Source organism: Bubalus kerabau, chromosome 7, assembly GCF_029407905.1.
Source record: "Bubalus kerabau isolate K-KA32 ecotype Philippines breed swamp buffalo chromosome 7, PCC_UOA_SB_1v2, whole genome shotgun sequence".
Classification (NCBI taxonomy): Eukaryota; Metazoa; Chordata; class Mammalia; order Artiodactyla; family Bovidae; genus Bubalus; species Bubalus kerabau.
This window is the reverse complement of record NC_073630.1, coordinates 21,294,985-21,312,568: the sequence shown is the minus strand read 5'-3', so window position 1 is coordinate 21,312,568 and position 17,584 is coordinate 21,294,985. Positions and strand designations below refer to the sequence as shown.

At 38.6% G+C, this 17,584-nt stretch overlaps 1 protein-coding gene across 1 annotated transcript in view; it reads right to left on the bottom strand.

The window, feature by feature from the left end:
- MTTP (microsomal triglyceride transfer protein) overlaps positions 1 to 17,584 on the bottom strand; it is a 53,173-nt gene that overhangs the window by 8,248 nt on the left and 27,341 nt on the right. The window contains exons 9-15 of the mRNA XM_055587795.1: positions 17,246 to 17,414; positions 16,161 to 16,268; positions 12,748 to 12,960; positions 10,833 to 11,044; positions 8,971 to 9,068; positions 8,748 to 8,869; positions 7,138 to 7,365 (exon numbers count right to left, since the gene is read on the bottom strand). Coding sequence (XP_055443770.1) covers positions 7,138 to 7,365; positions 8,748 to 8,869; positions 8,971 to 9,068; positions 10,833 to 11,044; positions 12,748 to 12,960; positions 16,161 to 16,268; positions 17,246 to 17,414 — 1,150 coding nt within the window. The remainder of the gene's footprint in view (positions 1 to 7,137; positions 7,366 to 8,747; positions 8,870 to 8,970; positions 9,069 to 10,832; positions 11,045 to 12,747; positions 12,961 to 16,160; positions 16,269 to 17,245; positions 17,415 to 17,584) is intronic.

The window sequence follows — 17,584 nt, the reverse complement described above, 5'->3', positions numbered from 1 at the left end:
AGGAGAGCCTTGGCTTTCTGGGAAGATTTCATCTCTCATGCAAAGGGATCAAAGAAGAGTTCTTACATATAATCGTAGACGAATATGTTCAGGATAGACCACTGACCCCAGTAGAAGGACAAACCATGCTTTCCTTGATGAAAGGGACTAAATCACACAGCCCAGTGGTTTTAATTTTTGAGGGATGTAAAATAAGTAGAACTAATGGTTTTTGAGTATCTGTTGTGCCCCTTGAAGCTCTATATTTCGTATCTCATTTCATTTCCATACAAATCTTCCATGGTTGGCATTATATCTGAAGATTGAAAAGAAAAATGAGGCTTGAAGGCTACCTGTGGAGCTAGACTGAATATCCAGATCGTCTCTAGTGGGGAGACTTTTCTACTACCACACATGACTATCACAGAATCATAACTCTCACTTGTCTCCTACTGTGCAAGGAGGCCTGTTCTAAGAAATATGGCAAAAAAAGATAAAGTACAGGCTTATGGGCTTCCCTGGTGGCTCAGCAGTAAAGCACCCGCCTTCCAAGGCAGGAGACTTGGGTTCAATCTTTGGGTCAGGAAGACCCCTTGGAGTAGGTAATGACAAACCACTCCAGTATTCTTGCCTGGGAAACCCCATGGACTGAGGAGCCTGGTGTTCTACAGACCATGGCATCACAAAAGAGTCGGACACGATTTAGTGACTAAAACAGCAATAGGTTTATGTCCTGTTTGACTCAGAGTGCATATTTAATTCTTGTCCATGAACTAGAAGAACAAGATACTGGAGCTTTGTATTTGTAGCTAATAGGACCCCTTTGATCTTTTACTTTTGGTCCTAAAGGTGTTTCTTATAGCTCAGACACGCATGTTTTGATAACTCATCCCATTGCTTCCATTCAGGAAAGTATGTCCCTTGCTGGCTAAAGAGGATCCCCCTGTTAATCTGACTTTATCAAACATCCTTCTCTGAAGAGTAATCCAATTAGCCAAAAGAGAGAGAGAGAGAGTACAGAGTAATTCCATCTGCCCTGGTGGCTGTGACAGTCCCTCAACTGCCAAAATTTCCTGCAATGTCAGCACTTGACCTAGAGTGGTATGTGCCTCTCAAGCTGGAATTGCATTACTGGAGCGCTCTGCAGAGCCAGGGAGACTCAAACAGCTCATTTCTATAATAAATTGAGATCTGCAAAACACTTCAATTTAAAATACACTGCCACTGGGCTATGTTTAATAGCTAAGTGAAGATCTTTCTCTTAGAATATGTCTGTGGTGCCCTAGCTTAATTAATAAAAAAAAAATACAATAACTTAATCACTTTGCTGTATGGTAGAAACTTTCACAACATTTTAAATCAACTATACTTCAGTAAAAAATTGTTTTTTAAAAAGAAAAACCATAAAGATAATCTAGATCAGGGGTTGGCAAACTATGGACTGCAGGCAGACCTGGCCCACTGACTACTTTTGTAAATAAAACTTTATTGGAACACTGATGCACTCATATGTTAATATATCATTTACAGCTATTGTCACTCTACAATGGTAGAGACCATATGTCTCACAGAGCCTGAACTATTTACTTTTTCCCCTTTACATAAATTGTTTCCCAACCCTGGTCTAGATTACTATTTATGTTTGCATCAACTTTAATATCTGATTCAGACATTAAGCATTGCTGATGGGAAGGTGAGTACATATAGATGATATTGAACTGTGATTATTCCTGCATCTTAAATTGTGAACTACTTTCTCAGCACTCTTAGGACATCTTCAGAGATTCTTTCATTATGAATGCATTTCCCCAGCACTTTCCTGGTGGTCCAGGGGTTAAGAATCAACCTTGCAATGCTGGGGACACCAGTTTGATCTCTGGTCTGGGAAAATCCCACACACTGTGGAGCAACTAAGCCCATGAGCCACAACTACTGAGCCCATGTGCTGCAACTGTTGAAGTCTGTGTGCCTAGTCTTGCTGCACTCTGCAACAAGAGAAGCCACCACAGTCAGAAGCCTGCATGCCTAGAGAAAGCCCATGTGCAGCAACGAAGACCCACCACAGCCCCCCGACTTAAAAAAAAGATTATCTCCCCAGGTAATACTTTAATGGAAATGTGCAGTGTAATGATGTGCAGTTCTCTGATTAATTTGAGAACAATTTTTCATGTGTGATTTTGAGAATTAAGGGGTATTAGAGGCATTGCTGGTTTTCTTCTTTTCATTCATAGTAACAGAAATACAGTTTTGTTCAGCGTGTTGGTACAACCACCAAAAAAACTATATTTACCAGCTTCTCTTGCAGCTAGAGAGCCATATGACACAGTTTTGGTCACAACAAAGGACTTCCATTTGCATATGGTTTTCTTTTTTAGAAATAGATAGGGCTTGTAGGATAGTTCTTGAAAAGAGTCAGACTCTGCTGCCCCTTACCCTTCCCTCTTCCTTCCTGGAATGAGAAATTAGTGCTGGAAGTACAACGGCCATCTGAGAATCTCGAGGTGGCAAGATGAGGTTAAAAGCCACAAGTAAAGATGGAAAAAGAACCTGCATCCTAATAATACCTAGGGTTGCCATATCAACCCTGGACTATCTACTTCTAAATATCTTTTACATGATAAAAATCAAACTATTTGGTCAAACTACCCAAAATTAAGTATTTTTGTTGTTGTTGTTATATATAGCTATCCTGAACTGTTATGAAGAATAATAAAGAAAGGGAATTAATTTCTAATTGCAACCAATGATGTTTGGGTGAATTTTTAGGAAATCTGATACTTCAGGTCACTTACAGATCTTAAAATTTTTGATTTCAAAAACAAAACCCAACACATCAAAATCCTTGAGTTATCCAGCAAAGAACAAAGCTAATAAAACAATTGAATCATCTGTTCCAAAAACCTCACTTTATGGGTAGGAATTCCTGGTATAAAGCTATGAAGTAACTTCCCAAGAGTACACAGGAGGTAACTCAGTTCAATTCAGTTAAGTTCAGTCGCTCAGTCGTGTCTGATTCTTTGCAACCCCATGGAATGCAGCATGCCAGTCTTCCCTCTCCATCTCCAGCTCCCAGAGTTTACTCAAACTCATGCCCATCGAGTCAGTGATGCTATCCAACCATCTCATCCTCTGTCATCCCCTCTCCTTCCACCTCCAATCTTTCAGAGCATCAGGGTCTTTTCAAATGACTCAGTTCTTCACATCAGGTGGCCAAAGAATTGGAGTTTCAGCTTTAGCATTAGTCCTTCCAATGAATATTCAGGACTGATTTCCTTTAGGATGGACTGGTTGGATCTCCTTGCAGTCCAAGGGACTCTCAAGAGTCTTCTGCAACACCACACTTCAAAAGCATCAATTCTCCGGTGCTCAGCTTTCTTTATAGTCCAACTCTTACGCGCATACATGTCTACTGGAAAAACCACAGCTTTGACTACAGACCGTTGTTGGCAAAGTAATGTCTCTGCTTTTTAATACGCTGTCTAGGTTGGTCATAACTTTCCTTCCAAAGAGTAAGTGTCTTTTAATTTCATAGCTGTAGTCACCATCTGCAATGATTTTGACTTTATTTTGCCCCCAAAAATAAACTCTGTCACTGTTTCCACTGTTTCCCCAACTATTTCCCATGAAGTGATGGGATCAGATGCCATGATCTTAGTTTTCTGAATGTTGAGTTTTAAGCCAACTTTTTCACTCTTATCTTTCACTTTCATCAAGAGACTCTTTAGTTCTTCTTTGCTGTCTGCCATAAGGGTGATGTCATCTGCATATCTGAGGTTATTGCTATTTCTCCCAGCAATCTTGATTCCAGTTTGTGCTTCATCTAGCCCAGTGTTTCTCATGATGTACTCTGCATATAAGTTAAATAAGCAGGGTGACAATATACAGCCTTGACGTACTCCTTTCCCTATTTAGAACCAGTCTGTTGTTCCATGCCCAGTTCTAACTTTTGCTTCTTGACCTGCATACAGATTTCTCATGAGGCAGGTCAGGTGGTCTGGTATTCCCATCTCTTGAAGAATTTTCCAGTTTATTGTGATCCACACAGTCAAAGGCTTTGGCATAGTCAATAAAGCAGAAATAGATGTTTTTCTGGAACTCTCTAGATTTTTCAATAATCCAATGGATGTTGGCAATTTGTTCTCTGGTTCCTCTTCCTTTTTTAAAACCAGTTTGAACATGTGGAAGTTCATGGTTCACATACTGTTGAAGCCTGGCTTGAAGAATTTTGAGCATTACTTGGATAGCAATTGAGTGCAATTGTGTGGTAGTTTGAGCATCCTTTGGCATTGCCTTTCTTTGGGATTGGAATGAAAATGGACCTTTTCCAGTCCTGTGGCCACTGCTGAGTTTTCCAAATTTGCTGGCATATTGAGTGCAGCACTTTCACAGCATCATCTTTTATCATTTGAAAGAGCTCAACTGGAATTCCATCACCTCCACTAACTTTGTTTGTAGTGATGCTTTCTAAGGCCCACTTGACTTCACATTCCAGGATGTCTGACTGTAGATGAGTGATCACACCATGGTGATTATCTGGGTCATGAAGATCTTTTAGTATAGTTCTTCTGTGTATTCTTGCCACCTCTTCTTAATATCTTCTGCTTCTGTTAGGTCCATACCATTTTTGTCCTTTATTGTGCCCATCTTTGCATGAAATGTTCCCTCGGTATTTATAATTTTCTTGAAGAGATCTCCAGTCTTTCCCATTCTATTGTTTTCCTCTATTTCTTTGCATTGATCACTGAGGAAGGCTTGCTTATCTCTCCTTGCTGTTCTTTGGAACTCTGCATTCAAATGGGTATATTTTTCCTTTTCTCCTTTGCTTTTCGCTTCTCTTCTTTTCACAGCTATTTGTAAGGCCTCCTCAGACAGCCATTTTTCTTTTTTAGATATCTTTTTCTTAGGGATGGTCTTGATCCCTGTCTCCTGTACAATGTCATGAACCTCCATCCATAGTTCATCAGACACTCTATCAGATCTAGTCCCTTAAATCTATTTCTCACTTCCACTGTATAATTGTAATGGATTTGATTTAGTTCATACCTGAGTGGTCCAGTGGTTTTCCCTACTTTTTTCAATTTAAGTTTGAATTTGGCAATAAGAAGTTCATGATCTGAGCCACAGTCAGCTCCCAGTCTTGTTTTTGCTGACTGTATAGAGCTTCTCCATCTTTGGCTGCAAAGAATATAATCAATATGATTTTGGTATTGACCATCTGGTGATGTCCATGTGTAGTTTTCTCTTGTGTTGTTAGAAGAGGGTGTTTGCTATGACCAGTGCATTCTCTTGGCAAAACTCTCTTAGCCTTTGCCCTGCTTCATTCTGCATTCCAAGACCAAATTTGCCTGTTACTCCAGGTATATCTTGACTTCCTAGTTTTGCATTCCAGTCCCCTGTAATGAAAAGGACATCTTTTTGGGGTGTTAGTTCTAGAAGCTCTTGTAGGTCTTCATAGAACCATTCAACCTCAACTTCTTCAGCACTATTGGTTGGGGCATAGACTTGGATTACTGTGATATTGAATGGTTTGCCTTGGAAACGAACAGAGATCATTCTGTTGTTTTTGAGATTGCATCCAAGTACTTCATTTTGGACTCTTGTTGACTATGATGGCTACTCCATATCTTCTAAGGGATTCTTGCCCACAGTAGTAAATATAATGGTTATCTGAGTTAAATTTGCCCATTTCAGAAGGTAACTAGTGGAGGCAAAAGTCAAACCTAGGCTATTACTTCTGAATAAACCACAAAAGCAAACTTCCCCAGAAAGTCCTATAGTCTGTACATTTTAATCCAATCTCCTCATACTTCTTCAACTCAAAAATACAAGTTAGAGTGCAAGTGATCACTTTAAGGATTTTTCATAAGATCCTCTTTTTAGCAAATATTCCATTTTTATATTGCTATGCGCTGAAGAATTGGTGCTTTTGAACTGTGGTGTTGGAGAAGACTCTTGAGAGTCCCTTGGACTGCAAGGAGATCCAACCAGTCCATTCTAAAGGAGATCAGCCTTGGGTGTTCTTTGGAAGGAATGATGCTAAAGCTGAAACTCCAGTACTTTGGCCACCTCATGCGAAGAGTTGACTCATTGGAAAAGACTCTGATGTTGGGAGGGATTGGGGGCAAGAGGAGAAGGGGACGACAGAGGATGAGATGGCTGGATGGCATCACTGACTCGATGGATGTGAGTTTGAGTGAACTCTGGGAGATGGTGATGGACAGGGAGGCCTGGTGTGCTGTGATTCATGGGGTTGCAAAGAGTTGGACACGACTGAGCGACTGAACTAAACTGAACTGATGCTTAGTAAGACTGGAAATGTCAAGTTATTAAAGAAAAAAAAAATTAAGCATCAAACACACTCAAACTCAAAGGTTATTCAGATTAATCCTCTTCTGTTTCTGAGAAAATTCCATGAAACAGACCATTCCCACCCTACAGTAACCTGGTCACCTAAATCTTACCATACAGAATATACTATTGTCATATCTTAATACAGTAATATAAGATTTAGGAGTGAAGAAAACTGAAAACTATTCTGAAGAATGCAGGTCAAGTGAATGAAAGTACTCTTATTCTTTAACAATGAATGGACCTTTGTAAGGTTCTGTGAACATGAGACTGTGGGGCAAAGAGTGTCCATTAAACATGTGGTTGGTGTCAGTGATTGCTTGAGCCTCTGCTGAGATGGTAGGGATGATGCACTACTTGAATCTTTACCAATGTCATCATGTTAAATGTCATCAGTAACTTATGAAGCCTTGTAGTTCAAAGCTTGTGTTCAGAAAAAAATATCATATTTGTACCCAAAAAAGCCAAGTGAAAGAAATAAGGCCATCTCTCCTCTGTTGGTCCATAGTTTCTTTTTTCTGTTCCCATCAGTTTCCTTCCCCCACTTTTAGTTTTACTGAGATATAATGACATTGTACTACACTCATGTTGAGTAGTTTCTCTTTTGCCTCAACAGTGAGATGACGTCTTAATCAGATAATACAGGCAAAAGAAAACCCATTTTCCTTTAGGTAAGGAGAAAGGACAATAATGCCAAGAGGGTCGAATGCTTAGAATGTGAGCTCCAAGGTGAGTGGAACTTTATCTTGTATCCTCCATGTGTATAAAATGTGACTAGTATATTCAATATTCACATGCAGACTGAATTACCTGGGAATGATCTATTAGCAGAAGAAGTCCTTTCACCACACTCATCGGGTCACTAGATGCTGACAGCATTTTGGACATCAAATCACTGTATCCGTTGAAAAAAGTGACAGGTCTGAGCTGAACATCAAAGAGGAGAGCTGACAAGCCAGCATAGGAGTCAAGGTTCTCTTCCCCCTCATCAGGAGTGGCTGCAATTAATGCCTCCAGTCCTTGGGCTTCAATGACCACCTAGGGAAAAGGGATATAGCATTCACGACATTAGTTCCCTGCCTGTTTTGTACAAGAGAATGAGCTACACCTACAACTTTCCTGGGGTTCCAAAAGTTGCCTGCAGCTGCAAAAAAATAGCCAAAAAATAAAACAAAAACAGCTCTGTGCCTGAATATGAGTTTGTTTTCTTCTTTCTTCTTTGTTTTCTTCATTTAATTCTCACAGCCACACTTGGAGGTACACATGATTGTATCCATTTTGTAGATGAAGCCTGAAAAAACACTCCGATGGTAGAGATAGGTCTCAAACCTCTTCTGTCTGACTGCAAAGACCATGAACTTTCCATTTAATGGTGTCATCCTAGAGACACAGTCTCTGCAGAATTGTCATACATAGTGGATTGCCTGTCTCAGGGAGCCCCTAAAAACGAGGTGGAGAGATGTTGGCACAGTTGGCCCAAGTCTGTGCTATGAGAGGGTGTGCAACTCTCTAAGCCATGACTCACAACCTTCCACATAAAACCTTTTCCAGTAAAAGAAGAGACATTGAACATCGAGAGCAGGCTCACACCCTGAGATCTACCAGACATAGGAATCCTACATATTCTCTGTCCTCCACACCCAGGGCCCTAACCATGGGCGTTTGGCATTTCAGAGCGCATATCAGAAAACAGATGGTGATTCCTCAGGACACAGGCATGGTTTCTGACTAGAGTCCTGTTAAACAGTGTAGTAATGCAATATTGATAAGAACTCAAGTTTATAGAACACTGAATCATTTCTAAAGATAAAGTGAGCTTATTTAGAAGATTATAGTTTTGATACGCATAAAAACTAAAAAGAGAGTATATTTTGGAATTAGGAAGCCTTTAAAGATTGTCACCAAATTTGGGGTAAAACTAAAGGGATGGAAGTCAGCCAGTTGTCAAATGCCTCCACTTTACTCTTTTCTGTCTTAGAAGTATTAGAAAAATTAGATCAACTCTTCAGAGAACTATATTCTATTATGAGACCTTTCATTATGAGGAATCAATCTCTCCATAGAAACACCAAGAGAAGGAAATAGATTCTAGAATTAAATATCTGGAGCTCCAAGGAGTATACATATCTATGAGTAAAAATAAAATATTTTTGCAAAACATACGTGAGAAATACTGGCATGATTTCAATTTTGTGAACATGTGTACCTTTGAAAAAATATGGATGTTTGCATATTTGAATTTGTGGTCTCTCTGGGACCATAAACCACACAGCCTCTTGCAGATGATAGAATCAGGATGACATGATAGATCCATGATTAATTTATACATTCTACAGTGTTATCATTAGTATATATTTTATCCTACTTCACACTAACTGCTTACATAGTCAAATAAGCAAAATTAATGAAAAATGAGATACCTGGATACCATGAAGAGGAGTTTTCTCAATATACTGAAAGATGTTCAGGTTACTTCTCCTTAGAATGCCAGAACCAGAGTAAAGAATGTCAAGGCTGTAAGTAGATGCCGAATGGGAAGTCCCTAATGACACCAACGAAAAAATCCGCAAATTTAACAACAGTCACAGCAACACTGACCAGGGCATGGGGCAGGGAGGGAGAACCCCTTTCTGGGTTACGTACGTTCTACGTAGCCAGTATATGCAGAGGAGGACCCACTCTTGGAGAAACGATCGTAATTATGAGCGACCATTTCCTTCAGAACTTGACGGACCATTTTGCTGTAACACAAAAAAGGAAAAAGCTGCATTGTGATGGCTGTTTCCCAAGTCAGATTTGGAAGGAACCCAAATCCTCAGTGGAAAAAAGAAGGGGCCAAATTTTCCTCGTGCCACTCCAAGACTAGGGAGGTGCCAGCTGGAGTGTCAGCATCAGGATGAGGGTTTTCCCCTTCATTCCTCAGCTATCTGAAGTTTAGTTTGGTATCAAAATGACAGCAAGGTGAAGACACCCAGCTATGAAATGGTTGAAGCTGAGTGATGGACACAACTCAGAAGTGGAAAACAACACGTTCTTTGAATCATTGTGGTTCTATTGTCAAATAGTATATACTTTTAAGGAAAATTGTACCAAACTGGAGAGGCTGCCCAATCTTTCTTTAAATGTTTTCCTATACCCTCTAGTGTTGTCTAATGTTCAATTAAAGGGACACTTCACAAGGGACTTCTCTGATGGTGCAACAGTTAGGACTTCATGAGCTTCCACCATAAGGGACACAGGTTCAATCCCTGGTCAGGAAACTAAGATCTCACAAACCACTCGGCATGGCCATAAAAAAAAAAAATAAAATAAAAAAAGAAGAAGAAGAAACTTCTCAGTAAAACGCAATGTGTGTGCTAAGTTACTTCAGTCGTGTCTGACTCTTTGCAACCCTATGGACTATAGCACACCAGGATCCTCTGTCCATGGAATTCTCCAGGCAAGAACACTGGAGTGTGTTGCCATGCCCTTCTCCAGGGGATTTTCCCAATCCAGGGATTGAAACCATGTCTCTTTCATGTCCTGCATTGGCAGGCAGGTTTTTTTGTTTTTTTTTTTTGTTTTTTTTTGTTTTTTTTTTTACCACTAGCGCCCCCTGGGAAGCCTGAGCGTCTCTTTCTAAGTCTTAACCTTCTAAAGGATAGGCTATGGCCTTCAGTATCCTTGGGCTTCCCTGTAGCTCAGCTGGTAAAGAATCTGCCTGCAATACGGGAGACCTGGGATACCTGGGTTTGATCCCTGGGTTGGGAATGTACCCTAGAGAAGGGAAAGGCTACCCACTCTAGTATTCTGGCCTGGAGAATTCCATGGACTGTATAGTACATGGGGTACCAAAGAGCTGGACAAGAGACTTTCACTCTTTTTTTTTCTCTATTTTATTCACTTATCTAATTAGTGTTGAGATATTGCCATTCCTGACTAAACATTAATTGCATCAGTAATAATAAAATTTAAACAGCACAGCAAAAAAAGAAAATAATCCACCAAAGAAATCTGTACCGAGGTCTGATGTAGAACATAATTGAGAGGAAGAAGAAGAATGTTGCCCTACAGGGTTCACCCCAGAATCACTAGGTGATATGATTTTAGCATGGAGAATAAAAGGTAAAGAGCAGTCCTCAAATATTCACAGGGACTGCATGTGAATGAGTGATTAGCTCTCTTTTGCTTTGCTCCAGGGATGAAGTCAGGCCGAGAGAAGATTTCAGTCCTACTGAAAATGTAATTGGATTTTAAAACATTACTAACATTTGGCAATATGATATTACCGGATCGAACAGGAGACCTAGAGTGAAAAAACACATATCCAGAGTTCCAAATAATAGTACCAAGGTGAAGTTTAATCTGGCCTGCTAAATACTTCTCTTATGGGAAATTTGGCAAACTCTATGGTTTTATGCAACATAACCCAGCATAAAGACCACACCATTATTATTAGCCACATGTATATCACATCATTATACAAACAAGCTCGGATAAGCAGAGAGAGGGGCGCTGTTCCCTACCTTGCAGGCGTTTCAAAACGTAGGATGTCTTGGACAATGGAGAGCATGTACTTATTCATTTCTTTGGGAAGTTCCCCAATAGAGAGCAGGATGTTTTTTACTTCCATGTAGGATGGATTGTTTTTTAAAATGATGGCAGCTGCAGTTGTACGCACAGTTTTTTCATGTATTTTACGATTCTGGTGGTATATCCTGTTCATAGTCTTCTTTACCTGTAGACAAGATGTTCAAGCTTGGTTAGTGCACATCTCATTTCATGAATTGATACCGTGGCAGGAAGAGTTCATGCTCATAGAAATAGACACGTGCCTCTATATTTCCCACATTTCTTTGCACTTAGGGTGGGGCCATAGTTCTGGCTAACAGACCGTAAGCAGAATTTCTGTGGGTGACTTCTGGGCTGAGGCAGTTAAGAGTTGATATATCTTATCCCTCTCTTTCATCTACTACTATAGTGAGTTCATGGCCACATTTTCCCTTAGCATGGATTAGCCATAGCATGGATGAGAAGCTGAGATGTGAGAAACTGAGACTTTTGAGTCTTGATTGCTATGCAGCGTATCATAGTATTACCTAACAGACACAGATTTTTCAAAGGTACTATACTGCTACAGGGCAAGGGGCCTCTGGAGAGAGAGGACTATATGAACCTATATTCCTTACAATGAAGTGCCTCAGAATTTTCCATCTTTTTAAAATTAATAGACTATTTTTTAGAGAAATCTTAGGTTCACAGAAACACTGAGCTGCAGGTATAGCATTCCTATATACCTCCTGATCTCCATCCCTTCCCACTCCCCCTTCCATACAACCTCCCCTCTATCAACATCCTGCATCTCAGTGGTACGTGTATTACATTTGATGAACCTATACTGATACATAATTATCATCCAAAGGCCATAGGTTATAATAGAGGATTTTCTTCTTTTATTTTTTTTTACGAAATGTTAATACTGAAAAAAATTCATCAAAATAATTACATCCTGTGGCAACAACTAATTTCATTAGTCACTAACATCACCTAACAATTGGGGTTCTACACTAGGTATTTATAAATATTTCTTTCAATTCTACTCCCCTCTGCCTTGTTCTCTCTCTCAAATGTTGACCTTGTTCTCAGGTACATAGGAATTAAGAAACTCATCAAAACAAAAACAACTAAGAAGAGACTGAGCCAGAATCTCTCTCTAAGTCTGTCTGTCTCAAACACTCATGACCCTAATTATCACACTTCACAGCCTATCAATAAGCGTAGCTGCAAACTTAGAACATCATTCTGAGCAGGCAGCTTATCTTATACTTTGTAAACACTCTCTGTCCTAAAAAAATTTTTAATTTGGATTGCTTCCTGAATGGTCACACTTAAGCCAGGTTATTCCCATGTCAAACAATTTAAGAGCATCTTAAAACTTATGGGGTGTGTGTGTGTGTGTGTGTGTGTGTGTGTGAATATTTCAGTCATGTCTGATTCTGCAACCCCATGGACTGTAACCCATCAGGTTCCTCTGTCTGTGAGATTTCCCAGGTAACAATACTGGAGTGGTTAGCCATTTCCTTCTCCAGGGGGATCTTCCCTACCCAGGGATCAAACCTGAGTCTCCTGCATTGCAGGCAGATTTTTTACCGTCTGAGCCACCAGGGAAATAAAGATATTTCAGAGAAGAATTTGTTTCTTAAAGTAAGAGAAGGTGCTTCAATATTTATGCTTCAGGATATAGGACATTATCTACTCAAAATGTGAGGCTACTTCAGAACTGACTTAAATCCAATTGAAGTTATTTTTAAACAGGAAAAAGAGATTCTTAGTTTGGGGGGTGGGAATAGGGTGACTTCAGAGAAGTTTGCATTTGACTCATGATTAGGCATGCTTTTTTTTCCCTTTTGTAAAGTTTGCAAATATTCTTGGAGAACTTACCTCATCAGTTATGAAAGGGACATCGTATCTCTGGAGTGTGGTGGCGGCGAGGTGGCTGATGGGCCCTTCTCCCGTCTCTGTGTACTTCAGAAGGAGCGGGATGCCTTCTGGAAGCCGGGCGTTCTTCAGAGCCAGCAGGTACATCATTATGTCCTCTTTTTTCTCTGCTTTTTCAAGTCCTCCCAAGATTAACTTTTTGGCTTCTATCACTCCCTGAAAGAACACATTCTACATCAGACATATGTGTAACCACACATGAAACAAAGCTTGGGTAAGATTGGCTTCACTCTTGTGTCCAAGACAGCAGCCTAAAGTTTTACAACTTTTCGCACTGGTTGCTCGACTGAGGCACGCAGTGAAAATGAAAAAGTAAAGCTTGATAAAGGTATTGTTGTTATTTTTTAAATACACACATTAACATATCTGCAAGAAGCAATGATTATAATTAACAATGGGCATATTTACTTTTAAACACATCCTGAATGTATAAAATCATTTTAAAAATTCCCTTGTGATCGATTATTCCTAGAATTACCCATTCATTGAAATTCTAAATACTGGTTAGGAGGTGCCTAACTGGTGGCACTCACCTTTACTTTTGTATTAACTATGGTGATAGCACTTAGGACTCAACTGTAAGGTCTTGTTCTAACTGTTTAAAGACTGCTCATTTCCACTCAATTCCAAATTTCATTAACGCTGACATACTGTTCAAAAAACCTTTCTTGAATGCCTTCTGTGTAGCAGGTACTGTGCAAACATATTCTTTAATCAGGAAAGGCCTCTTGTTTTCTGGCCTAGAAACTATTAGCTAGTAAGTTAATAGTTTAATGGAAAAGTAAATTAGAAATAGGCTCTATTTTACCTTTGTTACTAGGTATGTTTTAGGGGCTTCAGTGTCATCTGTAGGCTTCAGGTACACACACACACACACACACACAGTGGGAGAGATGGGGGGTAGTGAAGACATAAAAGACCCTGAAATAGAATGAAGATGCTAAAGTTTAAATGTAATAAAGAAGTTCTATTTCTCAACTATCAGACTGAACTCTAAAAACCCAAAAGTTTTATAACATACATTGTTATTGAGCCTATTGGGAAATAGGCATCCTAGTGGGAACCTAAAATATTACAAATCCCGTGGAAGATAATTTGGCAAAAGCTAACAGATCTGCATTTTGATCCAGTACCCTAGCCCTGAAGCTATAGCTCCAAAAATAAGAGAAAATGTGCCCAAGATTATCTATTTAAATATTATTTGTAAAGAGCAAAAACAGTGGACATCACCTAATGACCATACACGGGAGAATAAACTGTGGTGCCTCAGGTTAACACACAATGGAGTACTAGGCAGCTGTAAAAGGAAGGAGAAAGATCTCTGTGAACCAGTATGGGCTGATTTCCAGAATATGTTGTTAAGTGGAAAAAATAAGGTACAAGAGAATGTATACAGAAGTTTATAGTTTGTGTAAGAAAAAAGGAATAAGAATGTGTGTGTACACCTGCTTACTGTTGCAAAAAGAAACAGGAAAGAGAACCCAAAACTAATGATACCACTTATGTAGAAAAAGTAGGTAAGAATGGGTGGAAGGGTAGGAAAGGGAATGAGACCTCTTTGAGGATATTTTTAAAATCAAGTTTTGACTTTCAAATCATGTTCCTATTTCATATATTCAAAAAATGAAGTTAACAAGGATGAAAGCATGCTAAAACTGCATTCAAACAAAATCTAATGAACATGAATAAATATCAGATTAATAACTAAAGAGAATAAAAAAGAATTAACCCAAGTAATGTTTGAGCATAATACTCTGATTATACACCTTTACTGTAAATATTCTAAAGACAAAAAGATTGTGAAGTCTTGAACTTTATTTAAGATAGCTTGTTTTTTGTGGTGATATTCGTGTAACAATTCCAAAGCTATTTTGTGCATGCTTTAGGACTGAGCAAATGAATCACAGTATCGATGTTCTTGAGAACCAAGGTTCTCACTGTGGGAGAAGGAAGATATAATTATGGAATGATGGAAGGAGAGAAAGAACCCTGTAGAACTGGATTAGAATTAGAGGTAGCAGTATGAACTCACAATTTAATAAGTATAAATACATGTATTTTGTCCATTGTAAGAGCCTAGATGCAATGACCTTCAAGTAATGAGAAGTAAAAGTCTTTAGGGGTAAAATGTCAGATGCATGCAACTTACTCTCAAAGGGTTCAACCAAAATAATACAAAATGAAATAAGATAATTCAAATAGGACAATACATTAACAACTGTCAAATTTAGATGAATATTTGACTTTCAAATCATGTTCCTATTTCATATATTTATATGAAATAGGTAGGTATATTTGTAGGTATACAAATATTCATGGAATTGTTCTATCCTCACAACTTTTTCATAGGTCTGAATTTTTTTCCAAATATAAATTTGGGGGACAAAAGAAATTAGGATGCAGTGAGATCAAAATGTAAGCAAAAACAAATATTAATAGGAAACAGAGATAGAAGTAAAATGCTGACTGAAAGCTGGTTATATAATAAACATGGATGGAAAACAGATTATATTCGTATGTATTTAACATTTTTAACCTATTTGCCTTACAGAAAGATGAGTTGAGTTGGATATTAATTCATTTAGATTTTCCATATTTAGTTGTGCTTAAAAGTGAGTGTTTTGTCATAATTTAATGAGGAAGATGTTAAAATTGATAGTACACTCAGGCAAGTGGAGAAGCTTTGAGGAAATGAAATTAAAAATAAAATATAAAGTTCTAAAGTAGTTAGAAGTAACTAAATTTCTCCCATAAAAACTCAAAAACTGCAAACCATACTTACTATAGATAATAGTCTGCCCTAGGAGGTAGCCTTAGAATCTAATATTGAAGAATAAGAACTTTACCATATATACATATATACATCATTCAAAGTTGAGTACAGTACACAGTGGGTACTCAATACTTATTTCTTGATGGGGGATTCTTGGACTATTCACTTTCAGCAAGCATTTATTGAACATTACCTATGTACCAGGCACCATTTTAAGCAATTGGTGTGGAATAAAGAGAGATCCATTTCTGCAGTGAACTTATATTTCAGTGGGAGACAGAATAAATAATCCATGTAATAATTAACTGAATTATAAAGTATGTTCAACAGCAATAATTGCCATGCTGCTGCTGCTGTTAAGTCGCTTCAGTCATGTCCGACTCTGTGCGACCCCAGAGACGGCAGCCCACCAGGCTCCCCTGTCTCTGGGATTCTCCAGGCAAGAACACTGGAGTGGGTTGCAGGTGGTGAAAATAGAGTAGGGTGAGGGGAAATAGGAACACCAGTTGTAGACAGCACGTGAGTGTTAAATAGGATGGTTTGGAGCTATATATACAGTGACTTAGATTGGATTTGCACTTACTTTCAGTTTGCAGCCTTGGTTCTGACACAACTTCCTGACAAGGGCCCCGATGATGATCATAACAGATTCTCTGATGTCATTGCTTCCAAAAGAACCTTTGAACTTTCTCTATTAGCCAAACAGGGATAAAACAGATTACCAAAACATTTAAACATTTTCATGGAATATTTTTCAGTAAGAAACAAAGTAGCCAAAGCCTAAAGAAACTGTTTCCGTATTTCTAGATTTCAAACTCTGAATTTTGCTTTGGGGACACATAAATTCACTATCTAGCTTTGAACTGAAGAGTTGGTAAAGTCTTTCTAGGGTATTTTTAACATAGATCTGTGAATTCCTGAGAGGTTTATGGATTATATTCACTGCGTCAGTGAATCCAAAAAATGGTCTGTAAAATTGTACGTGTGGGTAACGAGGGACTCCACTAATGCTATCAGATTTTCAAACAAGCCTATTTTCCAAAAAGATTATGAATTATTCCCCTAAATTATAAGTGAATAAGTGCACTTTCTGTTTTTAAACCCTGGGTCCAAGAGAACTCTAGCTTTTGCTTTCAATATAATTTTTCAGTAACAGAAGAATATGTATTGGGTTGGTGAAACGGTTCATTGGGGTTTTTCAGTAATAATGTATTGAAAATCCCAAAGGAACTTTTTGGCCAACCCAATACATAACATATAATGATTATATGTTATACAATGTACTGTACATTAAATAGCACGAAGATTTTTGAAGTCAAAATAAATCTTTTAAAGTCAAATTGTGAAATATAACTAAGACTGAAATTGAAATTCTGTCCTATGTCACATTACATAATAGGTGAATATAATCTTTAAATTTCCATTAAACATAGCTTAAGTAATCTAGAGGAATTGCAAAGAAGACACTATGTGAAATATTCTACTTTGTGAAATAATCTACTCTACAATTAATGATTAATGAAAGAAAACAGTCTAATAGAATTTAAATATGAATAATCAGAAGGCTCTAGTTTCAGCTTTTATTCTAATGCTGGCAACTTTTAATTACTGCTTAGATTCCGAAGATCAGCTGAGAGCTTTAATTTTGGCAGTGTCCATCTGACTTACAATGAGGGCTCTCAGGAGTTCTTCATCAGGATGTGAGGCAAATGCACAGGCATAGAGAAACCTTTCCTGGAGGATAACGCTCTCGGCGCTTTTGAAATCCAGGAAGTCCAAAATGGCATCTAATGAGTCTGGTGTCTGAGCAGAGGTGACAGCATCCACTAGCTGGGGTCTGCAACAGAAAACAGTCATAGATATCAATTTTAGGGTGCTTAATAAATTATTTGAATTGCTACCATTCATAGACCCCATTGGAGAAGGAAATGGCAGCCCACTCCAGTGTTCTTGCCTGGAGAATCCCAGGGACGGGGAAGCCTGGTGGGCTGCCGTCTATGGGGTCGC